Source organism: Megalobrama amblycephala, linkage group LG5 (assembly GCF_018812025.1).
Source record: "Megalobrama amblycephala isolate DHTTF-2021 linkage group LG5, ASM1881202v1, whole genome shotgun sequence".
Classification (NCBI taxonomy): domain Eukaryota; kingdom Metazoa; phylum Chordata; class Actinopteri; order Cypriniformes; family Xenocyprididae; genus Megalobrama; species Megalobrama amblycephala.
In genome coordinates, this window is record NC_063048.1 from 33,500,928 (window position 1) to 33,518,606 (window position 17,679).

A 17,679-nucleotide genomic window follows, 5' to 3' on the forward strand; every position below is an offset into this window, starting at 1 on the left:
TCTGTTAGGAATTCACTAGACCACAAGCTCTTTTTCCATCAGATTAATCTTAGAAGATCTGACACTGGACATAACAGGCCAAGGCCGAAGCTTGAAAGGTCTCACATCTCTTAATAAATTACAAGGTGAGATAGAGTTACTAATGAGTTGTTTTGACAGTCTGAGGCTCACAAACTGGATCAATACACATTCAGTAAATGGTCAAGACACCATCTTAATAGGTCGTTCATGTCATTCATGTCCCTCTTTGCAGGTTTTAACAGGTTAATTTGTGTGTGTGTGTGTGTGTGGGTGGGTGTGGGTGTGGGTGTGGGTGTGGGTGTGGGTCTGGGTGGTGGTGGTGGGGGGGGGTGATTTCCATAGATAGTGAGACATCAACCGAAAGAAATTAACAGGCTAATAACTGTAGCTTGTTATATGATTTCATGAAATCCACCATTTTTGTTATGCTGTTGTTATTCGGTGTGTGCTCCTGATTGCTCCTGTTGTGGCAAAATATCAACTCTGACTCTACTGCATAAGAGATAAACACGTCCAATTGTCTTTAAAGCTTTTATTTCTTGCAAGAAAGGTCAGACAGGTCATACAGAAACACAAGTAGCTGCAGAGTGTAAGACAAAGAACGAAAGCTTCCCCTCACTTTTATATCTCTAACCTCCAAGGCCGAAGCCTCTGTCCTTTTACCATATAGGAACATCTCTTAGTGGCTGTAACTTTCCACACATTGTTAGCACAGACATGTTTTTAACATACATCTTGCATGTCCCCATACCATATCTTGCTCTTTCTATTTCTAACATCTATGTTAACACTATGTTAAACATTACCACTTAAGCCAACATCATACCATGTTCCATAAGCATCATATTTCACAAGAATACAGGTAAAAAGCATATGAAAAATTAAAATTTCCACAACACTCCTCCATTTTTTGGGTTTCCCAAAGAACCTTTCAGTGAACAGTTGTTAAAAGAACCATTTTTTCTTAGTGTGAAAAACATTTTAATAATCATCAGAACCCTTTTCTTCTATAAAGAATCTTCTACGCAATGGAAAGGTTCCATAAATATTTACGCTTCTTCATAGAAATATAGATGCTAATAAAGAACCTTAATTTTAAGACTACATTGATTGCACTATTTATTTTACCTACTGCTTTTGCAAGTATACAGTTTTTGAAAGAAAGAAAGATTAGGGAGCTATTGTAAAATTTCTGACTTTGTATAAGGACAATGGCAGGTGTGTTATTTAAATCCATTGTATTACTTGGGAGATCACACAAATGTTGCTTGCCACTCGCATAAGAACTCTTCTCACACTCAACCCATCAAATGTAGAAGGCTACTAGCATATACCTTCCATGTTAACACTAAAAAACAATGTATTTTCGCTCAAAATGGTAATTAAGTTTGTCGCTCTTAAAAAGAAAACAAAAGCATAGGCCTACTGTAGTCGCCTACGTTTGGTCCACGTCTGCATTGAACTGGCTTTGTATTGGCCAATATACTGAGTCGAATTAATGTGCTGCATAATAATGGGGACATCTAGTGGCATACAGGTGACAGTACAGATATTATTATTGTGACTTTCCTTTATTTTCCTAAATTTATAAAAGCTACTTAAATATCCTAATTGAACTAAGGCCTAATCCTGGTTTAGGTTAAGCCCTGTCTGTGAAACGGGCCTTAAACTTAATTTTGATATCTTTTAAAATGTTTGTGATAACATTTCAAGTTCTGTAATTTCAGGATGAATATTTTCAGGATGAACTGAGACAAACAAACCAATATGTTCATTTCATCTTAGTTCATGATAAGTCGTTGCGTACAGGACTTATCTTGGACTAAGATGGAATGAAGATAAGATTAAATGAAAATAGGCTAATATTAATTTGTTAGGATGGACAGCTGAAATGTGTTCTTATCTTAATAGCCTACCTAATTGGGCCTATAAATTGTATAGCCTAAATACATTTGTAGTCAATAAGTTAACTGTTAAAAATGATTGTAGTTAATTCAGTAATATAGTATAAACAAGTATTTTCTATATTTTACTACAGAATTTACACTGTTTTTCTACATTGTCTACAATTTAAAATTAAAATTTCAAACAGGCCTATCTCAACACATATCACATCATACTCGGTAACAGGAATAAGTCCTTTTACGCATAGCACTGTTGTGAGGAACGGGCACAACAACCTAAAGCACATACAGTCAAACCAAAATGTATTCAGACACCTTGAACATTTCATTCATTAATACAGTTTATTCACTATAGTATAAAAATACTATATATAAATACTTTAAAGAAAAAAAAATCTTAATTATGTCAGATAACACTTAAGCAAAACATGGTCAGGGTCAAAGTGTCTGGATAATTTTTGGTTCCAAATTCTTATCAATTTTACTAGTAGTCCACTGTATGAAGAATTGCTGGGTATAATATGTCACAGTTTACTTTATTTTGCTATCCTCACTTACATAAATGAACTATAATGTCCTGCACCCACTAGTAAAAATATATCAAACATATCAAAAATGTCTGAATAATTCTTGGTTTGAGTGTATTTAAATGTTTGTATGTCCAGTGAAGATTTCCCCATCACAACCTCCTCCTCCAAGCCGTGCAGCGGCGCTGTTGCAGTGGATAAATGTGCGGCGGCCGCTCGGCCATGTTGAAGTGTGGAGGAACTGCAGCCCGCCATTGTGTGTCTGATCTGCAGCTGTACTGAGAGAGAGCGAGCGAGAGAGAGAGAGAGCGAGAGAGACGGGCGCAAAGACTCTTAAAACACACACATTTCCCGTTGACTTTAACCCGCAAACAAACGCGCAGTATAACACACAGGCTCCGGGGAGAGAGATATGTCAGCCAGCAGCCTTCTGGAGCAGGTAAACAGAGGCACTTTGTGAACATTGAGCAGAAGTGGCGTCGAGGCGGGTTTTTTTCTCTCTCGCAGCGCGAGTTCAGGCCTGAGCTTCATATAAACCTTCATTTATTCTCCCTCTTTCCTCTCAAAACTCACTCCTTCATGAATCACCTGGACCCAATCCAGAGACCGAAAGGCCAAGCAAACAAAGGTAGGTGAAGTGCTGGCATGCCGTTTTTGCGCTGTAATAAGAGTCTCGTGTTGGTGTTGCTGTTAGCAGGCCGTGTGCTCATATCAATTCCGCTATTAAATCAAGCTGTTAAACCTGCTTAAAACAATCCCACGTGAGGTTAGAATAGACGTAGGTCTTATAGTAGAGAATCCGGTCGGTTTTAGTCTCACGGAACTGAGAAGAGCTTGTGTTTGGAGCCCACACTAGTTAGCCGCCTAGCACAGGCGAATAGTGAGGCCGAGTACAGCTGAACGCGTGACACACACTCAAGCCCCTGAAAACCCACACACACTGCTTGAACACTGTTTTAAGTGTTTACTTCAAATGTAGTGGTGTAAATATCCCACATACACTTAGATCAGTGTCCCTATCAGTGGCCAAGAGGCCGGGGTTTAAACCGGGAGGAACCTGTTAAGGGGATTTTCAGCACCACACGAAGTGTATCAACCTTTCACAATCCAGTTATAAGTTGAATCAGAGCACATGACCACGTGGATATGATGTGAGAGCTTTTAGTCGTTAATTTTAGTCTCATTTTCAGTTTAAAAGTAGGATGTTTTTCTAGACGCTGCCAGCTAACGTTACATAGTGACAAAAATGGGGAAATGCTAAAACATAGCCAGTATAATCTTAATAAAATAATTACTGTATATTGTGTTAAGTTGAATGTACTAGACAAAGTTAAATGCAGTACACTTTCAGCAAGACTTAAATGATAACTAAGATTACACTGTTTTACAGACTAGTATGAAGATCAGATTGCAGGCTGGTTTCTGATGTTCATATATAAATTTGGTTGTGATGACTGAACGCCAGCATTTGATCTCTTTTAAGATGTGATACTTTGTTTTATTCTAGCTGTTTCTTTTGAGTTTCACAGTCTGTGATGAATCCACATGTTGAGTTCAGCAGCAGGTGCATTGATCTGATGGTGCGTTCAAGTCCATGTCAGAAAGATCACGTGCTTTCAACTTTTATTCATGAACGGCACAACACAGTCATAATTATGAGTGGGAATAATGAGTTGAGGGCCGTCAGTGAGAAACCATTATAGACAATGGCTGTAGCATCTGTAGCTGATGGTAAATCTATTGAAATGTATGCTTTTTATTTTTTTTTTATTTTTATACAATTAAACTAACAAAGTTGCCTGTACAAAATACAAAAGTATTGTACAATTATAATTGTGTGTGTGTGTGTATATATATATATATATATATATATATATATATATATATATATATATAAAAAAAAAAACACAATTCAGTTTACAGACCTTTCAGAAATTGAATAGAAACATAAAAATGCAAAACCACACCTGATGTACATTATTCATAATTTTGTAGAGTTAGAAAGCCTTGTTTTTTGTGTGGAAAAAGTACTTTGTCATCTCATTCCAACCAAAGTGATTTGAACGCACCTGATTTTGTAATAATAAATCCCCAACTTCCCAGGAGGACTTGAACGTACCATGAGTTTTGAAGCACACACAAGTTTAAAAGTTCCCAGATAAAATTTCCTGCTTTGGCTTAACCTTATTACATCCTTTTCGTTAGGCTGATGTAAAAAAGAAAGATTGTGGATACTCTCTAACTTTCTGTATCGTTTGCTTTCCAGTGCAAAACGGAGCAGTTACCCAAAAGGATACTTTGAACGATGATGAGTTCGAGCCTTACCTGAACGCTCAGCCCAGACAGGTAGGTCTTGTTTCAGAGCTAAACAAAAGGAACCCATAGAGACAAAGAGCAGGGCAATTGTTTTTGCTGCCTATTCTCTTGAGGATTCCTTATGGCTCGTAATTGCATCCTGGTCTCTGAGCTTTGTTTTCTTATTGGGATGTCACTATGGCCAAAGACTGTATGAGAGTTGGTTAAAGAGGTGTGTGGGATTAGTAATGTCATCCATCATATTATTTACATAGGCAGATGTTTAGTTGCACAATTTTAGTGCACATTGATGAGTCATAGGAAATTGTGCAAAATGCAGCACAGTTGTTTACCAGGAAGTGATAAAGGTGATTATGGAATGAAATAATTATCAAATTACATTTGTTCTGGTCCAGACATTCTGTAATAGAATTTCATTCAAATGAAAAATTCCGCAATTTATCAATCCTTGCACTAATATATGATGAAATAGTGGGTTTTCTGGCAGTGGATGTCTTGTCAGAAAAATGGGACAAATGAATAAAGGGTCTAGTATTCACTCTGTCAAAGGAATGCTGGGATCCTTTGTAGGGAATCTGTGCCACTGTTGCTTTCACAAAGCTGATTGCTGGTGTTGAAAATATGAGCAGGCTGTGTGCCTGGAGGGGTGTCCCAGTCCTTGACCGTTCCTAAATGGTCTTCTCAAAGCTCAACATTTCTGAAGATATGTTTTAGTATAGATGTTGCAGGGCTCAACAATAAAGATGGCCTGTTGACCCGAGGTGGGGTTTTTTTTTGGGGGGGGGGGGGATCATGCACATGCATTTTTATAGCAAAGCTAAACTTGTGCACTTTTTTGTTGATATTGCAAGAATTACATGATAGTATTTGTTGAATCAGTTGCATATACACTACTGTTCATCGGTTTGGGGACGTGGGAATTGAAAAAAAAAAAAAAAAGTGAAAATTTAGTTTCTTGTGCTTGCAAAGTCTGCATTTGATGTAAAAGAACAGTAATATTGTGAAATTACAATTTAAAATAACTATTTTTATTTATTTTAAAATGTTATTTTATTTTTGCAATGGCAAAGATAACATATCAACGTCATTACTCCAGTCGTAAGTGTCACATGATACTTCTGAATTATCCTGATTTGGTGCTCAAACATATCTTTATTAATGTTGAAAACAGTTGTGCTGCTTATTTTGTGGAAAAGAACAGCATTTATTTGTGTTTTGTAACACAAGTGTCTTTACTGTAACTTGTGATCCATTCAATGCATCTTTGCTAAAATGTTAATTTTTTCTAACTGACCCCAAAATTGAACAAAAGTGTATGTGAAACTACTGAAAAAAGTTTAGACAACTGTAATTGGGTGTAAATTCATTTGTAAATTGTGAGCCATTTTAAACTAACTGTGGTGGCCAGTGAAATTTTGGCAAGTTATTTGAACTACTGGCCATACAACTGTACAAGCAGCATACATTCTTAATGTTTTAAGCCCTTGTTAGCCTCACTTCCTTAATTTATTTGATTTATTTTCTTTCAAAATGGCAGTAATGTTAAGGGAAAGTGCAGAATGTTTGGATGACTAAATGATTTTATTGGACAGTATAGATAATTAAAATGGTAGAAAATGGTTCCTTTTGCTTTCACTGCTTTTGTATCATACTTGTTTGAATTTTCAACCTGTGCAGCCGACAGTGATCAACGTGAAGCTCATATGTTGTTCTTGTTTTTGCAGAGCAATGCCTATACGGCCATGTCCGACTCCTACATGCCCAGTTACTACAGCCCCTCGATAGGCTTCACCTATTCGCTGAATGAAGCAGCATGGTCTACAGGCGGTGACCCCCCGATGCCTTACCTGGCCTCTTATGGACAGCTTAGCAATGGGGAGCACCACTTTCTCCCAGATGCCATGTTCGGCCAGTCTGGGGCACTGGGGAGCAACCCTTTCCTGGGACAGCATGGCTTCAACTTCTTCCCCAGTGGGATTGACTTCCCTGCCTGGGGGAACAGCAGCTCTCAGGGACAGTCCACACAGAGCTCAGGTTACAGCAGCAGTTACGCCTATGCTCCTAGCACGCTAGGAGGCGCAATGATTGATGGACAGTCTCCCTTTGCAGCAAACGAGCCGCTCAACAAGGCCGTGGGAATGAATAGCTTGGATCAGAGCATGGCGGGGCTTAAGATTGGAGCTGGGGACATGGCACCCAAAGTTGTTGGTTCTGGACTTCCTGGTGGGCCACTGAGTCAGGTGTCTGCAGCTCCCACTATGCCTCCTGCCTCCATGGCTCCTGCAAAAACTGCATCTTGGGCGGACATTGCCAGCAAACCAGCCAAACCACAGCCTAAGCTGAAAACCAAGGGGGGACTTGGCGGGACAAATCTGCCGCCTCCTCCGATCAAACATAATATGGATATTGGCACTTGGGACAACAAGGGGACTATGCCTAAACCAGCAGCCCCTCAGCAGACTTGCCTGCCAACTAACGGTCAGCCGCCCAATCAATCGTCTCCTCAACCGGGTGCTACTGCCGGCGGGGTTCCGCAGCTGCCCCTCAGCAACGGACAGCTAGGGCCTCCTACTGGTCAACTCGGTCAGCACCCTCTTCCTCCAGGTGGCCAGCCGGGTGCTGTCCCACCTCCATTATCCCAGGGCCCTGCTGCTCCCCAATCCTCCCAGCCAACCCGCTGGGTGCCTCCGCGTAACCGTGCCAACGGCTTTGGGGATGCAGCGGGCGGACCTGGCCAATCCCCTCCCAATTCAGGAATAGGTGGGGTTGCTGTGCCAGCAGAGCCCCACCCAGTTCTGGAGAAACTGCGCATGGTGAACAACTACAATCCCAAGGACTTTGACTGGAACCCTAAACACGGTCGCGTCTTCATCATCAAGAGCTACTCTGAGGACGACATCCATCGCTCCATTAAGTACAATATCTGGTGCAGCACAGAACATGGCAATAAGCGCCTGGACGCTGCGTACCGTTCGCTGGCCAACAAAGGGCCCCTCTATCTGCTCTTCAGCGTGAATGGCAGCGGGCACTTCTGTGGCGTGGCTGAGATGCGATCGCCCGTGGACTACAACACTTGTGCAGGCGTGTGGTCGCAGGACAAGTGGAAGGGACGTTTTGATGTGCGTTGGATCTTTGTGAAGGACGTTCCCAACAGTCAACTGAGGCACATTCGTCTGGAAAATAACGAGAATAAGCCGGTGACCAACTCCCGTGACACTCAGGAGGTTCCACTGGACAAGGCGCGTCAGGTGTTGAAGATCATCGCAAGTTACAAGCACACCACCTCCATTTTTGACGACTTCTCACACTACGAGAAACGTCAGGAAGAGGAGGAAAGTGTGAAAAAGGTAACCTGCCATGGCCTTGCTCCATCAGGAATATAAAGCTGATTATCTTTAATCCAGTTCTTCACAAAGTCCTTCTGCTGATGTCGATTTTCAAAATGTTAAATGTCAATCTTGTCCTTTTGATATTTTGCATCTGAAATCATACATTTTATGCTCTTAGAAATGGAGTTATTTTATCCGAAGCAGATTAAGATTGTTTCCTCTAGGGCTGCATGATACTGAAGAAATGCGATATGCAATAACTTAAAAAAAAAAAAAAAAATGCAATAGTTGATATGCAATGCTATTAATGCTTCAAGTGTGTAAAATCTATTTAAATTATATTTAATTATTTTAAATCTGACAATGATATAACCAATATGTTTCACATTCTTTCAGGGGGGGAAAAAAAAACATCACAAGCATCAAAATAGCAACTCGGCTGTGTTTTAACGTTAGTACATAAAAAGTAATTCCACAAATCTGACAATGTCATTTTAACATTAATATTTAAAATGCCAACACCTCTTTGCTCATCTTGTTAATTTTTCAGGTTGATACAACTATACATTACCATCAAGAACACACAGATAAATAAAAACACCTGAAACTAGGGGAGGATGATTAGTTATTTTAATTCATCTTTATTAAAAATGAGACTGAAGATAGGACAAATACAATAGATGAAATAAACAGTGCTTTAAGTTTTTCAGGCAGGCCTACATCTATTTAAGAGTAGCATTCAATTAAGAAACGATACAGAAACTGAATAATCAAATGTAAAAATAAAATTCAATAAAATTCCCATGAATGAAATATACTTTGATTCATATTAAAGTTACAAAAGTTATTCAGTCAAGGCAGTGAGTAATTTTTTGTTGATTTTCTTTTGTTTGACACAGCAGCAGGTATACAGTATTAGGCCGCTGTCAATGCGCGAGTCTTATTAATGCATCTGATTTCTTTCCCAACTGTTTACGTTCACTTAAGACATAAATGACTTTTTTCATGAATACTCGCCAAAACAGGCATTTTGAGAAAACTGTGTGTATCTGAGAGACGGCTTTCTGTGTGCATGCTTCGAGTGTGTCAGACAGTGCGAGTCCCGCAATGAGTTGTTTCCCTCAGCTTATTGCGCTTAACTCTTTAACATTAAGCAACCACATGTCATGTGCCCAGTGTATTCTCTGCTATATGCGTCAACCTTAAACTTTGACTTTGCAACTTCTTGAAGTAGCCTATTAAAATCATTCCGATATCACAAGCCTTTGTGATATGCAAATCACTATATGTACATTTGCCTTATTTCGATATATCATGCAGCCCTAGTTTCCTCTGTCACATACCCATTTACTTAAGGAAAACACTTAATGTTTTGAAAATTCAACCTGTTGCATATTGTTGCTGCAGGTAATGGAAATGCAGATTTGTGGTTTGCGCAAATGGCTAAACCACAAAGAGCTAGATTATAAGTATGAATAAAACAATTGTTTTGAGGGGTAAAAGGGGTAGTTCATCTGAAAATGAAATGTAATTTACTCAAGTTATTCTAAAGATGCAGTGGTCAACTGGCCATAATTTTTTTTTTTTTTTTTTTGGCCAATCTCTATTCTCTATTGCGCACAAACTGCATTGCAGTAATTTAAAAAAAAGAAAAGAAAAGAAATTTGCATGGAAAATCACAAAGTCTGTAAACAGGACATTAACAATGACCAGAGACTGGACACAGCGAAGATGTATTCCAAAGAGAGCACAGATGTGCCAGCCGAGCAAATACTGTCATGTCTCACTGTTTGCGATACGTTAAATATTGGAAGAAAATATTGAATTGGAGGTGAATGTATCTCTAAAGGGAACTGACTTGTCTTTAGAAATGTTTCAGGTGCATTTTCTTTTCTTCGTACTTCCGTATAAGTTAAGCGCAGCGATGCTTTGTGTATAGCCACCTACTGTTCAAGAGTGATTTTGCATTTTCGTTCAGTCCATCTGTTTTTGTTTTGTGCAGGTATGTCTTATGTAGCATAATTTCACAAGTCTAAAGTCAGACCATTCAGTTTTCGCTTAATGTTGAAATTATACCATCAAATTTAATCAAAAACAGTTGCTCATGTTACATGTGTGTAGTATTTATGTTTGGATTATGATCAAATTTAGTGGTTTCCTCTAATTTCAAATGTTTTGTTTAAGGTCCGTTTGTCTGTTATAGAGCAAATAAACAACAAAGAAATTTGCTTAATGAGAGAAATCGGCCAATTTACTTGTGTAAAAATGTTAAAAAAAAAAAAAAAAAAAAAAAATCGGCAGTGAAAAATCATGATCGGTGCATCACTGTCATTCCAAACCTTGGGTTAATTTCTGCTGAACACCGTTTTCATGCAGTCAAAGGTTGAGGTTCAGTCATTGTATGGACAAAAATAGTTGAGAGATTCTGTTTTGCAGAAGATGGTCGTACAGGTTTGAAATGAGTACCTTTATTTTGGGTTGAACTATCCCTTTTAACTCTGTGGAGTTAAAAGGAGTTCATAAAAATTGGGCCCTTTTTTTTTTTTTTTTTTTTTTATCAATTTCACTCTCAGCTGAGTTTCTTAATAGTATGACATCTACCAGTTCCCTATAACCCCTGTTGTTTAACCAGAATGTTAGTATGTCAGATAACACATTTTTGGTTAAACTCCCAACCACAGGTAGCACACCTCTTGCAGTTACTGTGCATCACTGCATGAGAACATCAAGTTACTTGACAAGCATTTTGATGCTGCTTTTTTTTTATTTCGGTTCTCCATACTACAGTTTTATTTATTTTTAGCAACAATCAAAACAATGTGTGAATGTTTAAAATGGCACATGAAGACTAATGTAATATATGATTGTGATCACTTTTATTCTACATTTTCTTGAATAATTTGTTTTGTTTTTGTTTTTTGGGGGAGAGGAAATGTATATTTTAGTATATTTTAAAATATATCGTATATTTTGACTTGGTCACCACAATAAACTAACACCAGCATTTATAGTTACCTGACAGCACATAATTATGTTGAAACAAATGAAAGCCCAGCCCAGATAATCCACCGATCATATAGAGTTTACACTAATGCTTTTTCTGCCACACTGCTTTTGCAGTAATATAGGGTAATTTTTAATTTATCTTTTTGTGGTTATATGAATGACATGAATTATGGCTGTACAGCTCTAGAATGGAGTTCTTATTACAGTTCTTTTTGTATTGGTGGACTGATATCACCAGTTTAGCTCATTGAATCTTAGGAGCAGGGCAATTATTCTGTTTGAATTAGATGCATTTGCTTTATTGTGAAGTATTGCTTACTGAAATAATACGTTTTTAAAGATAATGCCTTCAAGTGAAATTGTTCTGTGAATTGTATACTTTAAAAACAGAAGTATGCTTTGGGCTTAAAAGAGGGCCGCTTCATAGTTTGTCCCAATTCACTCATCACTCTCCAGTACAGCTGCACAATTAATCATTAAAAGATCTCTATTCAAACACCCACTCAATCGTATTCCTAAATGGCAGCGATTTGCCTGTCTATTAACAAGCGTAACATTCAAATCTGTGTTGGCGCTGCTTTTGACCCAAAGAAAGCAGTTGTCGTGTATAGATATGAAATGGTCTGTCTTTTCAACCACACTGTGTTATTTCTGTTACCAATATTCATCACAAAAGTACTGGGAAAAGTTTATATTTCGGTTATAAACGCTGATGACTACGGAAGCTGTCAGAATAAAGTAAATCACCTTTTAAAATAGAGCTGCACGGTTCTAGATATATTGTGAGATATTCAGCAGACAATTAAACAAAATAGCATGTAATTTTACTAGAGGTTCTGACAAAATGTTAATTGCTGCTGTCTAATTAAAAAAGTGTAATTTGACTAATCTGTTTGAATAAATGATTCAATGACTTGCTTATCAATACTTGTTTCAGTAATGGATGAATCAGTGTTTGAGCATCTCTTGAATGATTCATTGACATACATTTAAGGCACTTGTCGCCACCTTGTTGCGTAACGATGTAATCGATTAATCTGTGCAATCGTTATTTGAAGCATCAAGTTACTGTCAAAAGGTGACTTGTTCTATTTTGACCACTATTGTAGACATCAGTGTTGAAGTGTGGTTGGAAAAAACTGTTTGTGATGCCGTTTCATATCTATACAACTGCTTTCTCTGGCTCAGCAGCAGCACCAATGCAGATTTGAATGTTCCTGTGTGCTTTTGTCAAAGGTTTAATAGACATGGGTGAATTTAATAGACATGTCACTTATAAATGAGATCACGTTGGTGTCTGAATCAAGATCGCAATTTTTTTTTTTTTTTTTTTTTTTTTTTATTAAACGATTAATCGTTCAGCTCTATTTTGAAAGTTACATGACGCTTCAAATAACGATTGCATCAATTATATTGTTACGTCACTAGATGTTGACTAGTGACTGTTAAAAAAAATGTCTTTGAATCATTCATTCAAGAGGTTTATTTATTTTGTAAATTCTTGTCCAGTGATGAACAACTGGACATTCAAATTCTTTGGTCCACAAGGGTTGATGTATAAGGAATGATCATCATCATCATCATATTGTTAATATTAAGCCTAGTATACAAATGTTGTTGTTCTTCGTAATTTGCATTTGAATGACGTTTGGCATTCCAAAAGGATTTGACTCAACTCTTTGTCTCTTGGGCAGGTGGAGGTTCAGGGAAGTGACCCGTACTCCAGTAACTCCAGTCGGAGCCACTACAGAATGCAGGTGATGCATCTTGCAGATTCGCTCATCATTCATAATGTCCTCTATCTGTCAGCATGCTTGTAAATTAGTTTGTAAGCTTGTAAATAATAGATTTCATATATTTTGGCAGCAGGCCCTGCCATTAGACATGTTTGTATTTTAACATGTCCTTTTGGGCTTGTCACTAGACGCATTAGTAAAATATGTTCTGATAACATTGTTAAATGGTTTAATGGCATTAATTGTCATTTCTTTATTTATTTTTTTATTTTTTATTTTTTTATTAGATTACCTGTTCTCTAAGCAGTGTTGGCCATTTAAGTTTAGGGTCAGACTTTACTGTAAAACCTCTTTGCTGAAAAGTATTATTACATAAAGACATTTATAAAACAGAAAGAGTTCTGTTTTAGATAAATGCTGTTCTTTTGAACGTTTTATTCAAAGAATACTACAAAAAATGCCGTTTCTTTAAACGGTATTAAGTAGCACAACTTGATAATTAGGAATATTTCTTGAGCACCAAATCAGCATATTAGAATGATTTCTGAAGAATCATGTGACATGGAAGACATGAGTTAAGGCTGCTGAAAATTTCAGCTTTGCCATCACAGGAATTACATTTTAAAATATATTAAATAAAAAGTTAATATAAAAGTGTTTACATTTTTTTTATATATATATATATATATATATATATATATATATATATATATATATATATATATATATATATATATATATATATATATATATATATATATATAAAAAAACACTAAGCATAATTTTTGTAAGTAAAATGTATAATTTAATCTGATCTCTCTTTTATACTTTTTAACGTTATTTTTCTAATAAGATAGTAGGGCTTGGTTACAAATTGATATATTGATTTCAATTGATTCTTATATTGAAAAACGGATATCGATTCTTAAATTCCAAGAATCAATCTTTTAGTCTATGCAGTTTTCAGTTGATGAATGTACAAAGCTTTGTAGCATACCTCCCATCAAACAATCGCTACGAGTTTTGTGCTTCGTTACTTCTGTTATGAAACGGTCTCAGCTTTCAAATTGTCAATTACGAAATATAAAACGCATGAATTGGTCATCTCTTCCACTTTACTACTAATTATTGCCTGAAATAAACATGAATGAACATCAAAAGGTTTGTTTAAAGAATCAGTACTACTTGCTAAAATCTGTTTCATGTAATCGCTCAATCAGTGATTCAACCGTGAAAAGGCGTCAGTAAAGCAGCTTGTAAACAATGACACAATGTTGCATTTACATCAGAAAAACTATTCAATGTACAGATGCGGACAAAACATTATGAAATCACATTATGAAATGTTTTTCACCAAAACATTGGCCACAATTATTGGCACCCTTTTATTCAATACTTTTTGTAGCCTCCTTTTGCCAAGAAAACAGCTCTGAGTCTTCACCTGTAATGCTTGATGAGTTTGGAGAACACCTGACAAGAGATCAGAGACCATTCCTTCATGCTGAATCTCTACAGCTTCCCAACTCCATGTTGGTGCTGCTTCTCTTCAGTTCACTCCACTCATTTTCTTTAGGGTTCAGGTCAGGAGACCTGGATGGCCATGGCAGAAGCTTCATTTTGTGCTCAGTGACACATTTTTGTGTTGGTTTTGGATCATTATCCTGATGGAAGATCCAACCACGGCCCATTATTGGATTTCTAGCAGAAGCGGTCAGGTTTTTTTTTTTTTTTTGACCGGACCAGTCCCAGTTCCAGTCTTGTCTGACAACTGAATATGCTGGAGATTGTTTCTGGATGAGAGCAGAGGAGTTTCCTTGAAACCCTCCCGAACAACTTGTGGGGATGTAGGTGCTGTTTGTTTTTTGGGTTTTTTTTGTTTTTTGTTTTGGTTTTTTAAAAGGCTTTCTGAGACTCGATACTCAACTTATCTCTGCAGTTCTCTAGCTGTGATCATTGGAGAGTCTTTGGCCACTCAAACTTTCCTCCTCACTTCACATTAGGACGATTTAGACACATGTCCTCTTTCAGGCAGATTTGTAACATCTTTAGTTGATTAGAACTTCTCAATTACTGCCCTGATGGTGGAAATGGTAATTTTCAATGCTTTAGCTATTTTCTTACAGCCACTTTCTATTTTGTGAAGCTCAACAATCTTTTGCTGCACATCAGAACTATATTCTTTGGTTTTACTCATTGTGATGAATGAATAAGTGAATTTGGCCTTTGTTTCCTCATGTTTATATTCCTGTGGAACAGGAAGTCATGGCTGGACAATTTCATGTTCATGATCACCCTGGTGTGCCAAAAAAATGTAAATATGAATGGGAATATACTTCAGAGATATTTTACTCAAATTCTAGGGGTGCCAAATAATTGTGGCCAATATGTTTTGGAGAAAAACATTTATTTCATAATGTGAGTTTCCCCCCACTTTCAATTCTTTTCCTTCAATGAAAGGTTAGATTTTATGAATTAAAGATCAAAAGAATAAACAATGCAGATTTATTTTTAGTCATCTTTGATTATATTTATCAAGGGTACCAACAATTTTGTCCACGTCTGTATATAAACTTGTTAGTCCACTAGAAAAATGAACTCAAGAAGGAGCATTTTTGCTAAATGTATGCACTATTGCATTTTACTTAACCTGTTCTTCAGTATTATTTGAATAAATCATGTTTTTGTCAACCACCATTTTTTTTTTTTTTTAAATGATTAGAAATATAATTGTCATTTAAATGTATTAAATTTATTTTAACTTCCTTGTGTAATAAATGTAATTAGCCTACAAATGTTAACTGATGTTAACTGATAGCCTACAAATCAGTTAACATTTAAACATTTTAACAATGTACTAATTGGTATTCCCTGTATAGTTTACAGCATTGGAAATTTGCAGTGTACTGTACCTTATAGGCCCCAATTAATCAATTTTTCAATGGAATTGAATCATGATATTTGTGTCAATACCCAGCCCTATAAGCCCTAAATTTAAAATTTGCTGTCAGATTGACACCTCAGCATCCATTGTTTACAGCTGTCTTTTGTTTTTATTCTTTTTTCCAGGATCGTCAAGGACGTGTGAAGTAACAGACACCGCTTTGGGCAAAAGACTGACAGGCCCTATTTTCTCTCCCCAATCTTACAACCAGATATTTTCAGAAATTATTTTGGGGAAGATTTAACCAAGGATTCAAAAAGAGGAAAAAAAGAAACTAAATGAAGACTGATTTCTGTTGACCTAAAAGACTTACTTCGAACTTGTAGTAAAAGAAAATGACACGATTATTCATAGGACTACAACTTAATTCTATAGGATTCTAATAGTGAACCCAGTACTTCCCACTTTTTTTGGTCCCATTTTTGTTCTGCTGCCTCTTCCTTTCGCCTGTTCTTTTTGTTGTTGTTTTTTTTTGTTTGTTTTTTGTTTTTTGTTTTGTTTAAGAAAAACATCTGTTTTTACAGTCCAAGCACATGGCTTTGCGTCTCTCTTACAATCTTGAGGTTTTTTCTTTTTCTTTTAAACAAACATTGAGTTCTAGTGTGCCCGGATCCTGTTTAAGCAGGTTTCCCCCTCCCCTCATTTCTCTAACTCCTCCTCTTTATTGGAGCTGAAACCATCCAGTCAGGATGTGCAATGATCGTCGCCTTCTCAGTGGATGTTCCATTGTTTGTTTGTTAATTGGCCACTAGTCAGTACAAGTCTCATTACCTTCTGAGGAAGAAAAAAAGTTTACCAAGATAATAAAATGGAAAATTGTAATTTAAAAAAAAAAAAATCTAACGAATGTTCAGGAATGTCCTGAGTTTTTCTGTTCCTTTTTGGTTTTGTTTTTTTTATTGTGTTGGTAATAGAGGGTGTTTGGCAGGGGACAGTAAATGGACAAGCCAATTTTGTTGAGTTAAGGCTTTTGCTCATTGGATCAGTTTTATAGTGTACAAAAGGGGGCCGTGTTTGAGAGTTGTCAGCTTATTTTTCCATTTACTCCTTTTTCTTCTGCAAGTTAAAGAAATTGTTGCTATGGGCTGCTCTCCTCCCATCTTTTTTTTTTTCTTTTTTTTTTCTAGTCTTTCTCTTCCGTTTCTTAAGTCTGCATTGAGGTGGGCCTTGCACCCTCTCTTTCTCATAATCAGTTCATTAAAAATAAATGTGGTATACTCTGCAGAACTTGTGTGTTGCATTTTCCCCTTGTTTGACTAAATACTACGTCATGCACTAACCTATGTCCCAAACAGCCTGGTCCGCCCTCCACCCAGCACCCACACTCCTGTCCTACACTAGCTGCCTGCGCACTTCACCCCCTTCTTCTACTTTGTTCATGTCAGTGCATTAAACGACTCCTGCAAAACTGCTGGCATTTAGCAGTGTCAGAATAAAGATGCTGCACAAAACTTAAAGTGTGTTTGCTGTCTAAAGAAGTGGATATGATCCAAATTGTGTAATGATACCTTTTCTTATTGGCACACTGAAGGATTGTTTTACCTGTATCCATGGCCATCTGCTTAAATGTCGTTTGTTACAAACAAAATATGCGTTTCTTGTCAGGAAGCAATGTCAAACGTTGAGTATTTGCCACCTTAATAATGAATCAATAGTTGGGTAAAGTATGGTGAACATATTTATTCACTTTATATTTAAATGAAATCACCAATAACCCCCTTAAAGCTCAGTGGTTGAGTCAGGTATCAACGAAGGAAATGCTTTCTTTGACATTAAAAAGCTCTGGAGATGAGATTTCTCACAAGGGCTGAAATGTGTTTTTTTGGTTCTCTGTGGATTGACCAGCTTTTTTCCATTATTTTAAACAATGTAGTTTTTTTGCACTTATTTTCTTTATAT

At 37.0% G+C, this 17,679-nt stretch overlaps 1 protein-coding gene across 1 annotated transcript; it reads left to right on the forward strand.

The window, feature by feature from the left end:
* Positions 1-2,668: 2,668 nt before the first annotated feature.
* On the forward strand, positions 2,669-17,231 carry ythdf2 (YTH N(6)-methyladenosine RNA binding protein 2). Its single transcript, XM_048191909.1, has 6 exons — positions 2,669-2,891; positions 3,056-3,080; positions 4,719-4,798; positions 6,493-8,115; positions 12,798-12,860; positions 15,906-17,231. Exons 1-6 carry the CDS (start codon positions 2,865-2,867, stop codon positions 15,927-15,929), a joined length of 1,842 nt encoding a protein of 613 aa, XP_048047866.1. The 5' UTR covers positions 2,669-2,864; the 3' UTR covers positions 15,930-17,231.
* The last annotated feature ends 448 nt before the right edge of the window (positions 17,232-17,679 follow it).